General features: G+C 31.4%; 1 protein-coding gene and 1 pseudogene across 4 annotated transcripts; both read left to right on the top strand.

Annotated features, from left to right (window-relative positions):
• Positions 1-235: 235 nt before the first annotated feature.
• On the top strand, positions 236-4,475 carry LOC111994787 (probable E3 ubiquitin-protein ligase BAH1-like; annotated as a pseudogene).
• A 4,060-nt stretch (positions 4,476-8,535) lies between these two features.
• LOC111991108 (probable E3 ubiquitin-protein ligase BAH1-like) lies at positions 8,536-13,322 on the top strand. 4 transcript variants are annotated; one of them, XR_010631327.1, is made up of 7 exons: positions 8,536-9,238; positions 9,865-10,109; positions 10,214-10,462; positions 10,554-10,691; positions 11,569-11,748; positions 12,878-12,936; positions 13,009-13,055. XR_010631327.1 is itself a non-coding variant. In XM_065779449.1 (7 exons), exons 1-7 carry the CDS (start codon positions 9,058-9,060, stop codon positions 13,103-13,105), a joined length of 900 nt encoding a protein of 299 aa, XP_065635521.1. In that variant the 5' UTR covers positions 8,537-9,057; the 3' UTR covers positions 13,106-13,322. The 4 variants fall into 4 exon arrangements, 3 of the variants coding, with proteins under 3 accessions (XP_065635522.1, XP_065635521.1, XP_023878659.2); XM_065779449.1 differs by lacking the exon at positions 11,569-11,748 and having other exon boundaries at positions 8,537-9,238; positions 9,865-9,940; positions 10,010-10,109; positions 13,009-13,322; XM_024022891.2 differs by lacking the exon at positions 11,569-11,748 and having other exon boundaries at positions 8,538-9,238; positions 13,009-13,322.
• Positions 13,323-17,705: the final 4,383 nt, after the last annotated feature.

Raw genomic sequence — 17,705 nt, 5'->3', positions numbered from 1 at the left:
TAAAAAATGCATGACGCGGATACTCTAAAAGACTAAAACTACTGTAACTCTGAAAGTATCCCGGCTTACAATTTTCAAGTGGCACACAGTTTTATTTACCCCAAAGAAATCGCCTGTTTGGTCAACAAGTTACAAGTTACAATCCCAAGTCTGAAAATGTTGATTTTTTATTCCTTCATATTCAATTCGATCGGTATTTTTTTTATAAAAAGAACAAGAATATTCACATTCTTGATCATTGAGAGAATTGAGGAAGGTAAAAGAGTTTTCAAAAATTTTCAAATATAAATACCATTCAACCTGTACAAAATCTAATTATTTAAAACCAAAAAAAGAAGGAAAAGTCGGGAAAAATGAAATTTAGTGAGGCGTTCACGGAGTACCTGCATGGAGAACAGGACAAGTTCTTGGAAAACTGTGGGCATGTCGATTATAAGACTCTCAAGAAAGTACTCAACACCTGTCGGAGCTGCAACACTTCACGTCACTCTTGCTCCTCTGATTCTTCTGAATGCCAATGCCATTCTTGCCCATGTAAGTGTTTTTTTTTAGTTTTTCAGCTATGGGGATGATGATTTTAATAATAGTTTAGTTTTATTAAAAAAAAAAATTTAAGAAATGGTCAATTACGTGTTCTAAATAATTATAAGAATCATGAATTAGCTCCAATCTAAGTTGAGTTTTTGTTTTTGAGGAAAAGACTATGAATGTTGGCCACAAGAGTTGTGGTCTTGCAAATCGAGTCAACTGTGATAAGACACTGTATTTGAAAAGTTTATAGTATTGTCTCTTTGTTTTTCAATTGACTTTTGTACTTAAATAATTTATTTTAAATTGCACTAAACGTGAATTTTAAATTTCTGTGTAAGAGTATCTGAAGGATGAAGGAAGAGGAATGTTTGTAGGATCATTATCATTCCCATTTATGTGAGAATTCAGCATAAGGCTTTCTATGGTTAGGTTAAAAAAAATTTGAGCTTGATGTCTGTCAAACACAATCATTTTGGTTTGTGCGATGATTGATTTTGCTTCTTTGCCATACTATACATTCTTTATGTGTTTGTTTGTGTATATTTATATGTGGGTAGTTTGCAGTTCCTCTTATTAAGCCTTGTGGAATTTGTAGTGTGTGATCAGAAGTTCTTTTCTGAGTTGATGAATGTTAAGGATACAGCTGTAGTCACCAAGGATAGCAGCTGATACGTATTTGATTTTGTATATTTGAATCATATTGAATAAGATATGATCAGATAGGTTTAGGCTTGTGATGAGATAAGGATTAGGATAAGATAGAATCATATTTGAATTTGTATCTAAGAGATTTGTATAGCTGAAGTATATCCGGATCTGTATAGCAGAACTTATTGATAATTTGAATTTGTAACAAACTCTTATATAAATGAATATGCCTAAACCGTGAATGGTAGGCTTGGAAATATTTTGTATCTCTGATTTAATGAAGGAAGCTTCACAAATAGCTGGATGCTTTAGCTCGAGAGTCAGGCATCTCCTTCATCTTCATGTTGCTACTGGAATGCAAAGATACATATTGAGCTTGCGTCATTGTTTCAAGGATGATCAGAAAGCCATGGTACTAGAAGGATGGATGCTGATTGTATATGCTCTCATGAATGGGATTGCAATCAGAAAAATTCTTAAGAAGTATGACAAAGTATGCCCCCAATTCGTCTATATCTACTAATTAGACTTACTGATTTTGTTGATATTGTTCTGTATCAAACAATGATTTCAGTGATTTTAATGTTCTGTTTTAGATTCATGGCTCTGTAAATGGGAGGAAATTCAAAAACCAAGTTGCGGGCTGAACATGTTGAGCTTTTGCAATCACCTTGGCTTATAGAATTGGCTGCCTTTTATTTGAATTCTAATGGATCAGATGATGGAGGCTTTAGGGAGGCTTCTAGTAACTTTTCCTGTGATTTCAATGCGAACCCACCTGTAATGACATTGAAGCTTCCACATCTGATAAAGCTAGAATTTGATCTGACTTGTGCTGTTTGCTTGGTGAGATCTTACTTTCAGTATTCTGCAAAGAAAAAGAAAATTTGGATTTTGTATGCGTTCTCTTATGTCTATTTCATTTTGCTTTCGCAGGATACTGTTTTTAATCCGTATGCTTTGAGTTGTGGTCATCTTTTCTGTAAGTCCTGTGCTTGTTCATCTGCTTCTGTGTTTCTCTTGGAAGGCCTTAGAGAAGCAAGTCCAGAGTCGAAGTGTCCAATATGCAGAGAGGTTTGTATTTAGTATATGAAGAAATTGGGAAGCAGTAATTGATATAAAAAACACCCCTTTCTATGTCATTCTTGTCTTGTCTTGTATTTATTTATTTTTTCTAGGAAATGAAACAAATTGATATTTTAAATTACAATTTGACATTCCACTTTATACAAACATATAAACTTGATCTTATTATTATACAATTGGTAGGGCTTTCTCACTTGCTTTCTCCATTTTAATAATAGATGCTTTCTCAATTAAAATTTGTGATTTCCTTTCTTAAGAAGTACATTTGTAGTAAATAAGCAAAGTTCCATAGCACATGTTGAAATTTAAACAATTGGTTTCTAATTTTTTTCTAGCTAATAACCAATTGAAATATGAAATTGTAGCTAGGTAATCCCGGTATGCTCAGACATGCCAGTTGGCTGGTGCAAGTTTGTGTTTTAAAAAACATATTAATAAACATAATCACCTTGTCATACAAATTGATAGAGCCTTGTCCTTTAACTTTCTTCCATCTTTCTGCCGCTGATTTAATCATCGGATGCTTTGCTACCAACAATTGGTGATTTCCTTTTTTATTTTATTTTTAAAAGAGTATATTTTTTAGTTAAGAAGCAGAGTTCTAAAGCAGGTGTTTAATAACCTACATGCGAAAATATATTGAAGATATTCCAAAGTGAGTTGGGAATTTTACATTATAAGTGGTGGATTTTTCTTAGTAGTGCAAGTTTATATTCAATACTTAAACATGCTAAAATTTAACTTACATGGATTTGATTAAATATATTCCTCACAATCTTTTTTGAGTTTTTCTTCTTTAGCAAACTAGTTGAAAGTTCTTCTGATGGCAAATTTGCTTTTGAATATCTCTCTCACTTTTGAAAAAAAAAATTCAAAAAAATTATGTCGCTGTTAACCACTAATGCTTATTTTGCTATGCAAATTGTTAGATCTAAACAGAATGGAGATTTAACATTTAAGTCATTTACTTGGTCTCTTTCTTAAAATGCTTTGGTGTAGGTTGGAGTATATACAAAAGCAGTGCACATGTTAGAATCAAGGTTTTCAAACCCGGACCGTTCATTGAACCGTAAAAGGGAGAGGTTCAAGGTTTTTGAGGTTGAACTGAGGTCGAACCGGGGTCGAACCGTGATGACGTCATAATTAATTTAATAATTAATTAAAGCCTAAATATAGATATTAAATTTATAAAACTAGCAAAATTGACTAATATATCTATATATGTGAGAGAAATTTAATGATTTTCAAGCATATATTTAATAATTAGATAAGAAAGTTAATAAAATAAAATAATAACCATGAAAACATTAAAATTTATGATTAATTTTTGAAGTAAAGTTGAATATCTTTGAAGGATTTTAATTATAATTTTTTTTAAAAAAAAAAATAATAATAAAAAATTAAAAAAAAAAAAAAAAAGGCTAAGGGGTTGGACCGCACGGTTCTTGACCGGTTCGTACGGTCCAACCCCGGTTTTAGGGGTTCACGGAATTGCCACATATGCCCGGTTCTTTATGCTTAAAAAACCGGTTTTCATCACGGTTCACGGTTTTCACGGTCCGACCTCCCGGTCCGGTCCGGTTCTGAGAACTATGGTTAGAATTGGATATGCTCTTGAAAAGAAGGTAAAGAATTATAAGCCTCCTTTATTTGTACAAGAAAACGTTATCATTATTGACCCTTGAAAGTTCTTATAGGTGCAAAGACTACTGGAAGGAGAGACTAACCGAAGAACGTGCTGAGATGTTGACTCAATCTAAGTTGTATTGGGGTACTCATGCCAGGAATGCAATTGGGTATTGACTGAGTTGGTTTATCTGATAAAACAATAAAATTCAAGTAGTAACTAAACAATTGTGGTGGATTTGGCTCTAGCTTTGGAGCCTGGCGACATCTTCAAACAGATTTACTTGTGAGCACCTCATGAAAATGCCTTACTTTAACATTTGAGGAAGGCATCTATTTTGTGTGTATTTGACATGTAATAATGATTTGGTGTTCGATACATGATTTTGTGTGTATTTGACATGTAATAATGATTTGGTATAATCTAAGAGGAAGACACTCCATCTCCACCATCCTGGATTTTGTTTTGAATCCTACTAGAGGAGAAGGGGCTTCTTCCTCTCACTCTATTCCTTTACGCTGTTCTTCTTAATACAAATATTTCAAGTATTGATAAATAAATAAATAAATAAGATTTGGTGTGAGCATGGTTTTCTTGGTTTGTTTCCCATCGGTCCTTTCAAAGAAATATGTTTATTTAACATGCGATTATAGTGCAATACGCTATTAGAGCCTCTTTCTCTCTCCCTTATGTGTATATATGTTTACTTTAAAAAAAATGATAAAACTTAAGAACAGTACCTTAGGTGTTATTACTTAGGATCCTCTTTTAATATTCAACTATATGGCTGCTTAATTAAAAAATACACTTGAATCTCATAAAAAAAATCCACATGGTAGAATTTTAAGATGAGAATTTAAGGAACAATACTTAAGTATTGTACCTAAGTCTTGCCTTAAAAAAAAAGTGTGCAATATGACATGATCAACATGCCCTTGTAGATTTTGGTGCTTGACATGAGTAAACATGTAGAGTTCTTCTATCACCACAAACAAATTCACCACTTTTACTGCAACTCTCCTGCGTGCCAAATTGTGACAGTTCTCTGGCACTTTTATATGGGCTCACTACTTTTTATTCACCAATCATAATCAATCAAGTGGGAGAGTTGTAGAAAATATTGTGTATGTTTTTTGGTATTAGATCTAAGTAATGTTTTGACAAATTGGCCAAAACCCCAAACATTGAGAAAAACCAAAAAAGGGAAAATAAACATTTTGACAAATTGATTTAGGGAGAGGGGAATAAATTAAAGAAAAAATTTTACCTCTAAATTGATTTGAAGGAATTTTCCTCCAACCCACTACGTGACGGTTGAAAAAACTATACATATGTATTTTTAGTCACATAACATTTTTAACGAGCCATGTAGCTTGTTTAAATAATACATGTGGATAATCTTATAAAATCGCCACATAGCAGGTTAAAGGAGATTATTTCAAATTGATTTGGAGGAAAACTTTGTCCATATAAAGGGCAATCAATAACCCAACACCATTAAGGTAGTCAAAAGCCATCAAAAGCTATCAATCAAGTGTAGATCTGTCAATTTGGTTGGTGTTCTCGGTTTTTTGGAGGATTTCCTCCAACCCAATACATGCCCATTTACAAGACTATTTATGTGTATTATTTAAAAAAGTTTTGTGACTAAACTACATATGGATAATCTCTTTAATTGTCACATAATGTTTACTCTAAAGTTTGAACATAAACTTTTTTTTTAAGTAATAAAAAAAGAAAAGAATTACATGTGCAAGTAAGAGAGAACTTGCATCAGTCCATGAAAAATGGCCTAAATGCAAAATTTTGACCAATCATCCTTAAAAATCACCTATATTAGTCCGTGTAAAGTCATGCATTTATGGTTCGTTTTTCATTTTAAGAGCATTTGCATTAGCTTTTCTAAAAATTTCTGTATATTTAACAAAAAGAACATAAATTTCTATTTTACATAATTACTTTTAAAAAACGCCCATAATGGATTATCTATTCTAAAAATTTATTTCAATCAAATATTCATTCTTCTCCATTTTTTATTATTTCCTTCATACTCTCTCCTTCTTTCTAGAATCCTCTCATTGCTCCTTCTCTCTTAGAGATCTAACACAACCAAAGTCACCAAGCAACCAGCCACCATCAACAGATTAACCCACACCCATCATCAACCCACCATCATCAAGCAACTAGCCACAATCAACCCACCCAGCCACCACCAACTGATCAACCCCACACCTATTATCAACCCACCCATCATCAAGTAACCATCATAAACCTACCCTTCATCAAGTAACCAGCCTACATCAACACACCCTTGATTGACTATGTGACTTATTTGTTTGGGTTTTTTTTTTTTTAGTCAGGCAATAAAAGAGGCTGGGTCAAGTAGTGGTTTTGTGGTTGGTTTAGGATGGTGGTCTAGAAAAAAGGGGAAGAGAAATAAACAAGGAAGGAAAACAAAGATTGAGAAAAAAAAAAAGGGATTAGAGGAGAAGAGGAGTCTTGTATGAAGAGAGAATTTTCTTTTTTTTAAGAAACCAAGGGAGAAAAGAAGTCTGGTACGAAGAGAGAGAGAGAGAAAAAAAAGGGAAAGAGACCAACTAACCAAGAGATAGGAGGACTCTGGTAAGAAGAGTGATAAAACAAAGGAAATTAATTAAATAATGTATACACAACTACAATAATCGTGCATATACACGATTGTTGTAGCTCTTTTGTAAATTGCACAACTATAAACAAGCTAATATGGGTCAATTTTAAGGAAAATTGTGTAAATTTTACATCTTTTTCTACTATGCACCCATTGATATGAGTACTCTAACTACTATAGCTATGTATATGCATTTTTATTCATTTGTTGCATTTTTTGAGCATGAATGAAGAGAATGGATGGTGATTATGATGTGTGAAGAGAGAGAAACGATTAAAACCTCAAGGAAAATTGATATTTTTATTCAATAGATAATATAATAGATAATCTAATGTGAGTGTTTTTGAAAAGTGGTCATGTAAAATAGAAAAAAATAGGTTCTTATGTTAAAAGAAAAAAGTTTGGTTCCAAATATGTTTGAAACTATCTTCTTCCAACCCATTATGTAGCAATTGAAGAAACAATTCGTGTGTATATTTGGTCATATGACTCTTTTTAACGAATTGTGTGACTTGTTTATACTACTATTTAAGAGGTTTTTCTTGTTTGGATTTCTACTTTTTGATGCCCTAAATACTCTCAAATTCACATGTTTAGAAAATTTAAATAATTTAGATATGTAAAATTACTAATTTTAAACTCCTAAATTTTAGATAAATGTTAAAATACAGTTTACCAATAAACAATTTTTCTTTTTAAAAAAGGATACATACATTTTTTTTTTTTAATTCTCTTGAACATATCTACTTCCACATTCACACTAACTTTATACTCCCAATAACATGCAGTTACTTCATTCTACATGTCTCTCCATCTTTATCAAACTTTATATTTCTTCTTCAATTTCTAAAAAACAAATTTAATATTGCACATCTATTCCCACGTACTCACTAATTTCAAAGGAAGTCAATCACTCAAAACTCAATTGAGAAGGTATGAACATATCATTTGTTTTTAATAAATTTTGTTATATTTCTTTCTCTTTCTCTTTATCTTTATTTCTCTAATTACTCTATCGCCTTCATAAAAGTAGGCACTGCTTCTTTAAATATCTCATATTATAGATTTCTCTTATCTTAATTTGTTCATTTTTTAAGGCAGCCTCATGACACTCCTAAGTGAGCAACTATGTAAACTTCAAATTTGGATAAATGAAAAAGGGAAAATTATAATTTATCCACCTATGGTTTGCTCGAAATTCAACTTACCTACCTGTTATTTGAATTTTGATACTTTACCTACCTGATGTCATTTTCGTTAGGGGTCCATAACCTAGCTCTGCATTTGTCATCAGACTAACACATTTTAAACCAAAAACAAAACATAAAACGAATCAAACACTCTCCCTAAACAAAACCTCTCACAAGAGCTCACTATTTCAAAATCTTGACCATAGAGACCTGGATTGAGTTACTTAGACCGTTGACTTTTAATTAAACCAAATAATAAATGTTTATATATATGGTAACTTATTATAGCATATAAATAATTTAGAAAATAGTTGTACACTTAAGTTGTTGAAAACCTTCCATCTATTAACGTTACCATCTTAACAATTCAATTAAGCATGTTTGAAAGTAAAACTTTTATAATGGAAAGTATATATATTGCAATAAAACTAAAAAATGCTGGCAATGATAGTATTAAACAATAAACATCACATTAATGTTTAGAAATTTTCCTAACTAAAAACATTGACAGCTGCTATTCAAATTTTAATTTATATTTGAATTTTAAATTTAGCAAAGAACGTATTTGTCATTATGTGAAAAATTGATTTCTTCAATTCACTTAAACGAGAATTAAAATAAAATATAATATTTGAATAAAAATATCTAACAGCTAAGATGTAATTTGCTCAATGGAAATAACACATCGCAAGGGCAAAACTTGCATGATGATTGATGAGGATAGTTTAAATAATATATATATATATATATAGATTGTTTTATAAAGCAGCATGTAATGAGTTAGAAAAGATAGTTCTAAGTAAATTGGGAATCAACCTTTGTCCATTCTAAAAAAAGAACAAAAAAAATTGCACGAGCAAGCGAATCCTTTCTTTTTTTTTTTTCCTTTTTTTTGAGAAAGAAGAGCAAGCGAATGCTCTAAAACTAAAGGAATCGCCATTTTGCCATTTTGCCATTTTGGTCAACTCACCCACGCGTTTACAATCATGTAAACGCGTGGTTGAGTTGACTATATATCGATATATTGAATCAATATTTTCAATATATATATATATAGATATGCATCTATATATATATATAGATATTCGCTGCCGTTTTTGATCGTTGAGAGAACTGAGGAAGTTTCAGTGGAAAAAAAAAAGAAAAAAAGAAAGAACTGAGGAAGGTAAAAAAGAAGTTTTCAAAAATTTCTCACCCTTCTTCATCAACCAACTGGTTTTGAAAAAGAAAAAGAAAAAAGAAAACCAAATACTGGTGAAAATATTAAAATCATTCAAGCTGTACAAAATCTAATTATTGAAAAAAAGAGAAAAAGTTGGGAAAAAAAAATGAAATTTGGAGAGGCGTTCACGGAGTACCTGCATGGAGAACAGGACAGGTTCTTGGAAAAATGTGGGCATGTCGAATATAACACTCTCAAGAAAGTACTCAACACCTGTCGGAGCTGCAACGCTTTACGTCACTCTTGCACATCTGATTCTTCTGGCTGCCAATGCCAATCTTGCCCATGTAAGTTTTTTTTTTTTTTTTTACCCAGAATTATTTTTTCAGCTATGGAGATGATGATTTTGATAATAGTTTAGCTTTTTTTTTTTTTTTCTTATAGAAAAATCCTTGTTCAATAATGGGTTAGCTCTCCAATCTAAGAGATAGGGAAATGGTGATGAAAAGTTGCTTTTGATGAAGCAAATAACAGTGAAAGGTCAATTCTGTATTCTAAATAATTATAAGAATCATGGGTAAACTCCAATCCAAGTTGAGTTTTTAGTTTTTGAGGAAAGGACTAAGAAATGTTAGTTTTAAATGGAGTCAACTGTCATAGGACATTCTTAAGTATTTGAAAAGTTTATATTATTGTCTTATTTAAATTTTTTTTTTAATTGTACTAAATGTGAAATAATTTCTGCTTAAGAGTATCTGAAGGGTGAAGGAAGAGGAATTTTTTGTAGGATTATTACATTCCCATTTGTGAGAATTCTGCATAAGGCTTAATCCTGTACCCAAATGGGTACAGGATTACTAAGGGATTCTGTAATAAGGAGATATATATATATATATAATTTTTGTTTGTGCCATGATTGATTTTTTTGCTTCTTTAACATACTCTAAAAGTTATGAAGCTTTGGTTTTTGTAGTGTGTGATCAGAAGTTCTTTTCTGAGTTGATGAAGGAAGCTTCACAAATAGCTGGATGCTTTAGCTCGAGAGTCAGGCATCTCCTTCATCTTCATGTTGCTACTGGAATGCAAAGATATGTATTGAACTTGCGTCGTTGTTTCAGGAATGATCAGCAAGCCATGGTACTAGAAGGATGGATGCTGATTGAATACGCTCTTATGAATGCGATTGCAATAAAAAAGATTCTTAAGAAGTATGACAAAGTATGCCCCCAATTTGTCTATATCTACTAATTAGACTTACTGATTTTGTTGATATTTTTTCTGTATCAAACAATGATTTCGGTGATTTTAATGTTCTATTTTAGATTCATGGATCTGTAAACGGAAGGAATTTCAAATCCAAGTTGCGGGCTGAACATGTTGAGCTTTTGCAATCACCTTGGCTTATAGAATTGGGCGCCTTTTACTTGAATTCTACTGGATCAGATGATGGAGGCTTAAAGGAGTTTTCTAGTAACTTTTCCTGTGATTTCAATGCGAACCCACCTGTAATGACATTGATGCTTTCATATCTGATAAAGCTAGAATTTGATCTGACTTGTGCTATTTGCTTGGTGAGATCTTACTTTCAGTCATACTGCAAAGAAAACAAAATTTTGGATTTTGTATGTGTTCTCTTATGTCTATTTCATTACACTTTTACAGGATATTCTTTTTAATCCGTATGCTTTGAGTTGTGGTCATCTTTTCTGTAAGTCCTGTGCTTGTTCATCTGCTTCGGTGTTTCTCTTTGATGGCCTTAGAGCAGCAAGTCCAAAGTCGAAGTGTCCAATATGCAGAGAGGTTTGTATTTAGTATATGAAGAAATTGGGCAGCACTAATTGATATAAAAATACACCCCTTTCTATGTCATTTTTGTCTTGTCTTGTATTTATTTATTTTATCTAGGAAATGAAAAAAAAATTGATATTTTAAATTACAATTTGGCATTCCACTTTTTGCAAACATATAAACTTGATCTTATTATACAATTGGTAGGGCCTTCTCACTTACTTTCGCCATTTTAAAAACAGATGCTTTCTCAGTTAAAGTTTGCGATTTACTTTCTTAAAAAGTACATCTGTAGTAAATGAGCAAAGTTCCATAGCACATGTTGAAATTTAAACAATTGGTTTCTAATTTTTTTCTAGCTAATAACCAATTGAAATACGAAATTGTAGTTAGGTAATTCTGGTATGCTCAGACATGTCAGTTGGCTAGTGCAAGTTTGTGTTTTGAAAAAACATGTTAATAGACATAATCACTTTGTTATACAAATCGATAGAGCCTTGTCCTTTAACTTTCTCCTATCTTTCTGCCGCTTTTTTAATCATTGGATGCTTTCCTACCTATAATTCATGATTTCCTCTTTTTTTTTTTTTTAAAGTATATTTCTAGTAAAGGAGCAGGGTTCTAGAGCAGGTGTTGAATATCCTACATGTGAAAATTTATTAAAGATCTCCAAAAGTGAATTGTGAATTTTGCATTATGTGGTGGATTTTTCTTTGTGGTGCAAGTTTATATTTTGTACTTAAACACGCTGAAGTTTAACTTACATGGATTTGATAAAATATCATCCTTACAATTGTAAAGTTGTTATTTACAACTATTTTGTGTTGACTTTAATTTCGTGCCAAATTTGATTGTAATTTTGTTCAATCATGTTTACCTTGTATTTTAGTGGGATTTTATTTTAAGGGTTGTGTGTGAGAAAGAGTGTGAAGACTCAAGATCTTATTGAAGACCAAGTGGATTTCGTGAGAAGATTCGCGAGAAGCTACACCGCGAAGTGAGCCACGTGCAGAGCACATGACTGGAATGCGAAGGGTTATGACAGGTAGTTTTCGCAAGTAATTCGTAGGTAAGGCCTTTTCTCGAAATACCCGCAAAACATTCTGTTTTACTATTTTGGCATATCTGCTCAACCATGTCTTCACCCACACTATTTATACCCTTATTATCCATATATTGTAAGGAGTGTTTTTTAGAGAAAAAACCCTAGATATTACCTTTGAGAGTTAGAGATTGTCATTCCCACAATCATCTACACAATCCTTTGTGGTTTTTCTCTACTCCTACCTCTCCACATTCATATTCTTGAGAGGTTGATAGCCCAAACACTTACCACACACCCAATATGAGGGTAAAGTGAGATTTTGGTGTTGCTGGAAAATATTGGAAGAAGCCAATGGTTTGGCTAATGCGATTGGGTTTAATTGCGTGATCCAGAAAGCTAGAGAATACAGGGTTTCGTTAAGTCAGTTGAGTGTAAAGTGAGGTTTTGGTGGTGCTGGAAAATATTAGAAAAAGCCAATAGTTTAGCAAATGCAATCGGGTTGAATTACGTGATCCAGAAAGTTAGAGAATACAAGATTTTGTCAAGTCAGTTGGTAGCAGGAGTTTAGAGGGCTCAAGTACATGGGGTAGACTAAGCTTGGAGGGTCTTTGGTTATTCGTGTACTCCAACTTATTCTCTAATGAATCGATTTACCGCTTGGAGGGTGGCGAAGAGGTTTTTCGTTGAGTTTTTCGGTTTCCTCTTCGATAACACGACTCGATGTTATCTTCTGTTTGCATCCTTCTTTCCTACTCTTTTAACTTTCATTTTATTGTTCATGTTTGTTGAATATGGCTTAAAGTAGTTTCATCGTTTGTTCGCTCGCATTTACTCTTATTCCGCACTTAGTTTAAGTTATAGTACAAAAAATCAAGTCATAACTTTTTATTGGGGGTCTAAACAAGCTCTTGTGTTTTTATACAAATTCAAACTTTCAACAATCTTTCTTGAGTTTATCTTCTTTAGAAAACTCGTTGAATGTTTTGATGCTAAATTTGCTTTTGAATCTCTCTCTCTTGAAAAAAATATAAAATTTATGTCGCTGTTAACCTGTAATGTTTATTTTGATATGCAAATTGTTAGATCTAAACAAAACGAAGATTTAACATTTAAGTCATTTACTTGATCTCTTTCTTAAAATGCTCTGGTGTAGGTTGGAGTATATGCAAAAGCAGTGCACATGTTAGAGTTGGATATGCTCTTAAAAAGAAGGTAAAGAGATGTAAACCTCCTTTCTTTGTATAAGAAAACATTATCATTATTGACCCTTGAAAGTTCTTATAGGTGCAAAGACTATTGGAAGGAGAGACTAACTGCGGAACGTGCTGAGATGTTGGCTCAATCTAAGTTGCATTGGGCCAAAATTGCGTATGGGTATTGACTGTGTGTTTATTTGATAAAATAAGAAAATTCACATAGTACTAAACAATTGTGACGGATTTGGCTGTAGCTTGGAGCCTAGCAGCATCTTCAGTTAGGTTTACTTGTGAGCAGCTTGTGAAAATGCTTTACTTTAACATTTTAGGAAGACATCTATTTTTTCCTGGTTACCAAATTGATATGGTATGAAAACACTACGATGGAATGGTTTCTCGATATATGTTTTTAAGTGTATCTAACATGTAATAATGATTTGGTGTAATATGAGGAAGACACTCCATCTCCACCATCTCAGATTTTGTTTTGAATCCTACTGGAGGAGAAGGGGCTTCTTCATCTCACTCTATTCCTTTTAAGTTCTTAATACAAATATTTCAGGTATTCATAAAAAAAATAAAATTAATAAATAAATAAAAAGATTTGGTGTGAGCATGGTTTTCTTGGTTTATTTCCCATCAGTCCTTTCAAAGAATTATGCTTATTTAATATGTGATCATAGTATAATACGCTATTAGAATCTCATTCTTTGTCTTGAAGGTGTGTATGTGTTTGTTTCTTAAAAAAAAAAGTGCAATGTGCTGTGAACAACATGTCGTTGCAAATTTTGGTGCTTGACATGAGTAGGTATATAGAATTCTTCTACCGCCATAAACAAATTCTCAATTTTTACCACAACTTGGCAAACTGAGATAATTGTCTAACACTTTCATATGGACCCATTACTTTTTATTCACCAATCATAATCAATCAAGTGAGAGAGTTGTAGCAAAAATTGTACATTTTTTTCGTGGGATGAGATTTGAGGTATGTTTGATCTGAGGAGTGTAACCTTATAATCTTATCATTAATTTCCTATTGGAATTCTTTCTTTTCTTGGCAACAAGGATCATAAGTTCATAACTCATAAAGTTTGAATTTGGGTGGGGGTCTTTTTTGCTTTTTATTTAAAGGCAGTGGGAGCAATTTTGAATTTTACAATCAACTCCAAAACTATCTATACTCTATATAAAAAAGGGACATTTGAGATATTTGTTTGACAAAATGAATTCTGAAATGTTAAAACGGCAAGAAGAAGTTTGAAACCCAGTGAAAAGAAGTATGAAGCCTAGCAGATTTTTTGAAACTCTAAAAACTTTCACATTTGATTGAAATTACTTAATTGCTTCTAACTTCATTTGTGAGCTAAATAAAAATGGGCCCTTTCTAGTTTTTTTTGTTGAAATCTTAATAGTTCTGCGGGATATGTACGACTCTAGAAAGCTTGAATTACTTTGTTGCTTCTAAAGGTATGTGTGAGCTTAAAACAAATTGGAGCCCTTTTTGGTCTTTTCCTCTTCAAATCTGGATTTTTCTTGCCTTTCTTGTTAGGAAAATGCTAGCCACTTTTGACTTTATCTTCATTCTATTGATAAACACAAACACAGCAGATGGTGAGAGGGATCAAGATAAGAAAAAGGAACATAAAGGGGTTGTTTGGTACATGTGTTTAAAAACATGTTTTTAATTTTTAAACAACATTATACGTATTTTTATATACTTTTTCACTCACACGTATTTTAAAAAAAACATGAAAAATTATTATTTAAACAAATGTACCAAGTGGGCCCAAAATTACTATAGCCAGGTATGCTTATGTTTGCTTGTTGAATAGTGAAAAAGTGTGGGTTGTTTCGTCATTTTGCCTCTACCTTCCTTGTCTTATCCCTTTGTTTGAGGTGTTTGACAGCTAACTACTTTATTGATAGACACAAAGTGAAGCAATACGGTAAGGAAGAGAAATAGTGAAAGATAAGAACAAATGAAAAAAAAGGGAGTCAGTCATGACCCATGAGTCAATTGCTTCCATCACAAGAGAGTTAGAGAGAGAAGAAACAAGAAAAAGAAGAAGGTTTGGAGAGAAAGATGGAGATTTTGTTTTGGTTTAGCTCATTCATTTTATCTTTTTTTTTTTATTTGATGAAAATATATTTATCTCATTTATATTGCACATGGATTCATCTTCCATGTGAATCATTACTTTATTTCTTGCTTTTTTTTTGTTTAAGAAAGTTTTGGTGGTTTGTTTTAACAAAGATAAAGATTTTGTTTTGGTTTAGCTTATTCATTTTATCTCTTAATTGTAATTTTTTTAGTGGCTAGCATGTGCTTCAAAACTAGTACTCTTATAATAAAACAAAAATATCAGTTTTATGGTGGGACCAAAAGTGAAAAAGTAAAGTTGCATTAATTGAAAAGGGAGATACTCTATGTACTCACAGAAGAAAAAGCAAATATAATATTAGTTTTAGTGTTGTCATGATAAACAAGGAAGGATTGAAGACTAAACACGTGACCTTTTAGCTTAACTGAGGAAGTGAAGCTCAGGTATAGTTCTTCATGGTCTTTGAAGAAGCTTTGCTAGTAGGTTGGAAAATTCTTGAGAAAGGCATTTGTGGTAGAGTTGGAAACGGAAGTTCAATTTAGAATTTGGATTTTGGAAAGATACTTGGCCGCCACAACTACATACTTCCAAACCCATTAGCACACCCAAATGTACATCACATCTAGCATGGTTCAAGAAGCTAAAAGATGAGAATGTTAATAATTGGAAAGAGCAACTAGTTAGAGAAAAATTTGGGGATGAAAATGTGTTTATTTTTCTTATAAATAGTGTGGGAAATAAAGATTTGGATCCAAGTTCTCCTTGTTAGAAAGGAGTTTGAATTTCAACAATTGACAATCAAGGGGATACACACGAGAGGAGAGATAACAAACAAGTAAAAGCATTGACATTGAGCTTAACTTAAGTGACATCAATATGTTTAGGTTAGAAATATGAGATTTTTTTTTTTTTTTTTTTTTTTGAGAAGAAAGATATTAGGAGATTTGGACTTCAATATTCTAAGGATGAGGGACTATGAATGTCGGTAATTATACAATACTCTAAAAAGTACAATAATGTTGTACTCTCTTCTCTTACATAACAATAGATCACATTATTCTATTGTATTGTATTATTAGACTACTGGTATGTAACCTATGCGTAAATTGTAGCGGTGCTATTGATGTTTGGATTATTAAACATATAGGACATAGTTTGACAAGGACATTTGGATGTACTAATATAATTTTTTCTTACAATTTTCATGATATTAGTTACACCAAGTTTCTCATTACATTGCTATAACTTATATAATTTTGAAAATCACTATTAGATACTACATATACAATATCAATTCACAATTATTGTCTGTGAAATTGTACTAAATACAACACAAAATAAAATAATAAATTTGTCAAATAGTATCTCCTAAATTGAATGGGGATAAGTATATGGGATTGTTCAGCTCAATTACAGTTTGTTACATTCAATATCTTCGCATTCAAAATATTTGAATAGAAACAATATATAAAAAAAATGCTTATTAGTTCAGAGAAAAAATAACAACAAAAATCTAAACAATTTAATTTGTATAGAAATCTAACAAAAGCAAAATCTAATTTTGATTCTAATTGAATTCTCTTAACTTTGGTTTAGAAAAACAAATATATGCTACCTAGTTAGTAATGGACTATACATAGTCATGGTATATTATATGAACTAGCTTGTAACTCTATGCATATGCATGAATATACTTAAAAGATATACATTAAGATGCATAGTATGATTCTTATGTATATAATTTAAATATTATTGATAATCATTCTTATATATTTTTTAACTCTTTAAAAAGTTTTGTAAGAATATTATTAGCAAGAAAATGTAAATTTGTCATTCTAAAAAAATGTTCATTAATTATAGACTCTTTGGTTTTTGTATGCAATAACTCACTTGAATGGATATTTATGATATGATTCCACATTTAACTCAAAAATTAAGAAATAAAACTCTTTCTAAAAATAAATAATTTAGGACACATGGTGGAAAATTGGACTTTAATTGTAAAATTTAACTAGATTTCCTCTAAGTTTTGCCAATTAATATATATATATATATATGACTTATAAATTTAAATTGTTTTTAGTTATACAAAAAAAGGCTCATAAATAAAAAAATTATTCAAACTCTCTCTTCCTCTAATTTTATATATAGAGTTAGATATATTATTAGATTTTTTATGGTTTATTTATATTGTGCTCCTTGTTTTCTACACTAAATTAACTCATTTGACACAAAAAATTAAAAAACTTAAATTAGATGGGATTCCTGGCGAAAAATTAGACTCTAATTGAATTTTTTCTTAACTTTACCTATTATTATTATTATTATTATTATTATTATTATTATTATTATTTTCTCATAGTATTAATAGTATTTTCTCATTATTTATATAAGATGAGGAAGTATAACACGATCATATTATTAGAATATTGTATAATTTTGTTCGATGTTTGTTGGAAATTTTATGAAATGCTATTTCACTTAAAAAAGATATAATGACTGTTGATGCCCACTTTTGACAAAGGGTCCAACAGCAAAAGAAGCCTAACAATATAGAAAAGGTGGAAAAAGGGAAAAATAGTAAAGAAATAAGGAAGCAAGCCTAACAGGCTGAAATGACATGATTAATGGCCAATAGGCTCACAAGAATCAAAAGAGGTAAAGATGAAGTAAATGGGTC

Source organism: Quercus suber, unplaced genomic scaffold, assembly GCF_002906115.3.
Source record: "Quercus suber isolate HL8 unplaced genomic scaffold, Cork oak 2.0 scaffold_208, whole genome shotgun sequence".
NCBI lineage: Eukaryota > Viridiplantae > Streptophyta > Magnoliopsida > Fagales > Fagaceae > Quercus > Quercus suber.
The sequence above is the reverse complement of the archived record's forward strand: the minus strand, read 5'-3'. Positions and strand labels throughout refer to the sequence as shown.

Bases quoted from the DNA above. Each gene is read 5' to 3' on its own strand.
- LOC111991108 (XM_024022891.2), top strand. From the start codon at position 9,058: ATGAAATTTGGAGAGGCGTTCACGGAGTACCTGCATGGAGAACAGGAC. The intron at 9,239-9,864 runs GTAAGTTTTTTT...TGGTTTTTGTAG, and splicing joins CCAATGCCAATCTTGCCCAT to TGTGTGATCAGAAGTTCTTT. The intron at 10,692-12,877 runs GTTTGTATTTAG...GCTCTGGTGTAG, and splicing joins AGTGTCCAATATGCAGAGAG to GTTGGAGTATATGCAAAAGC.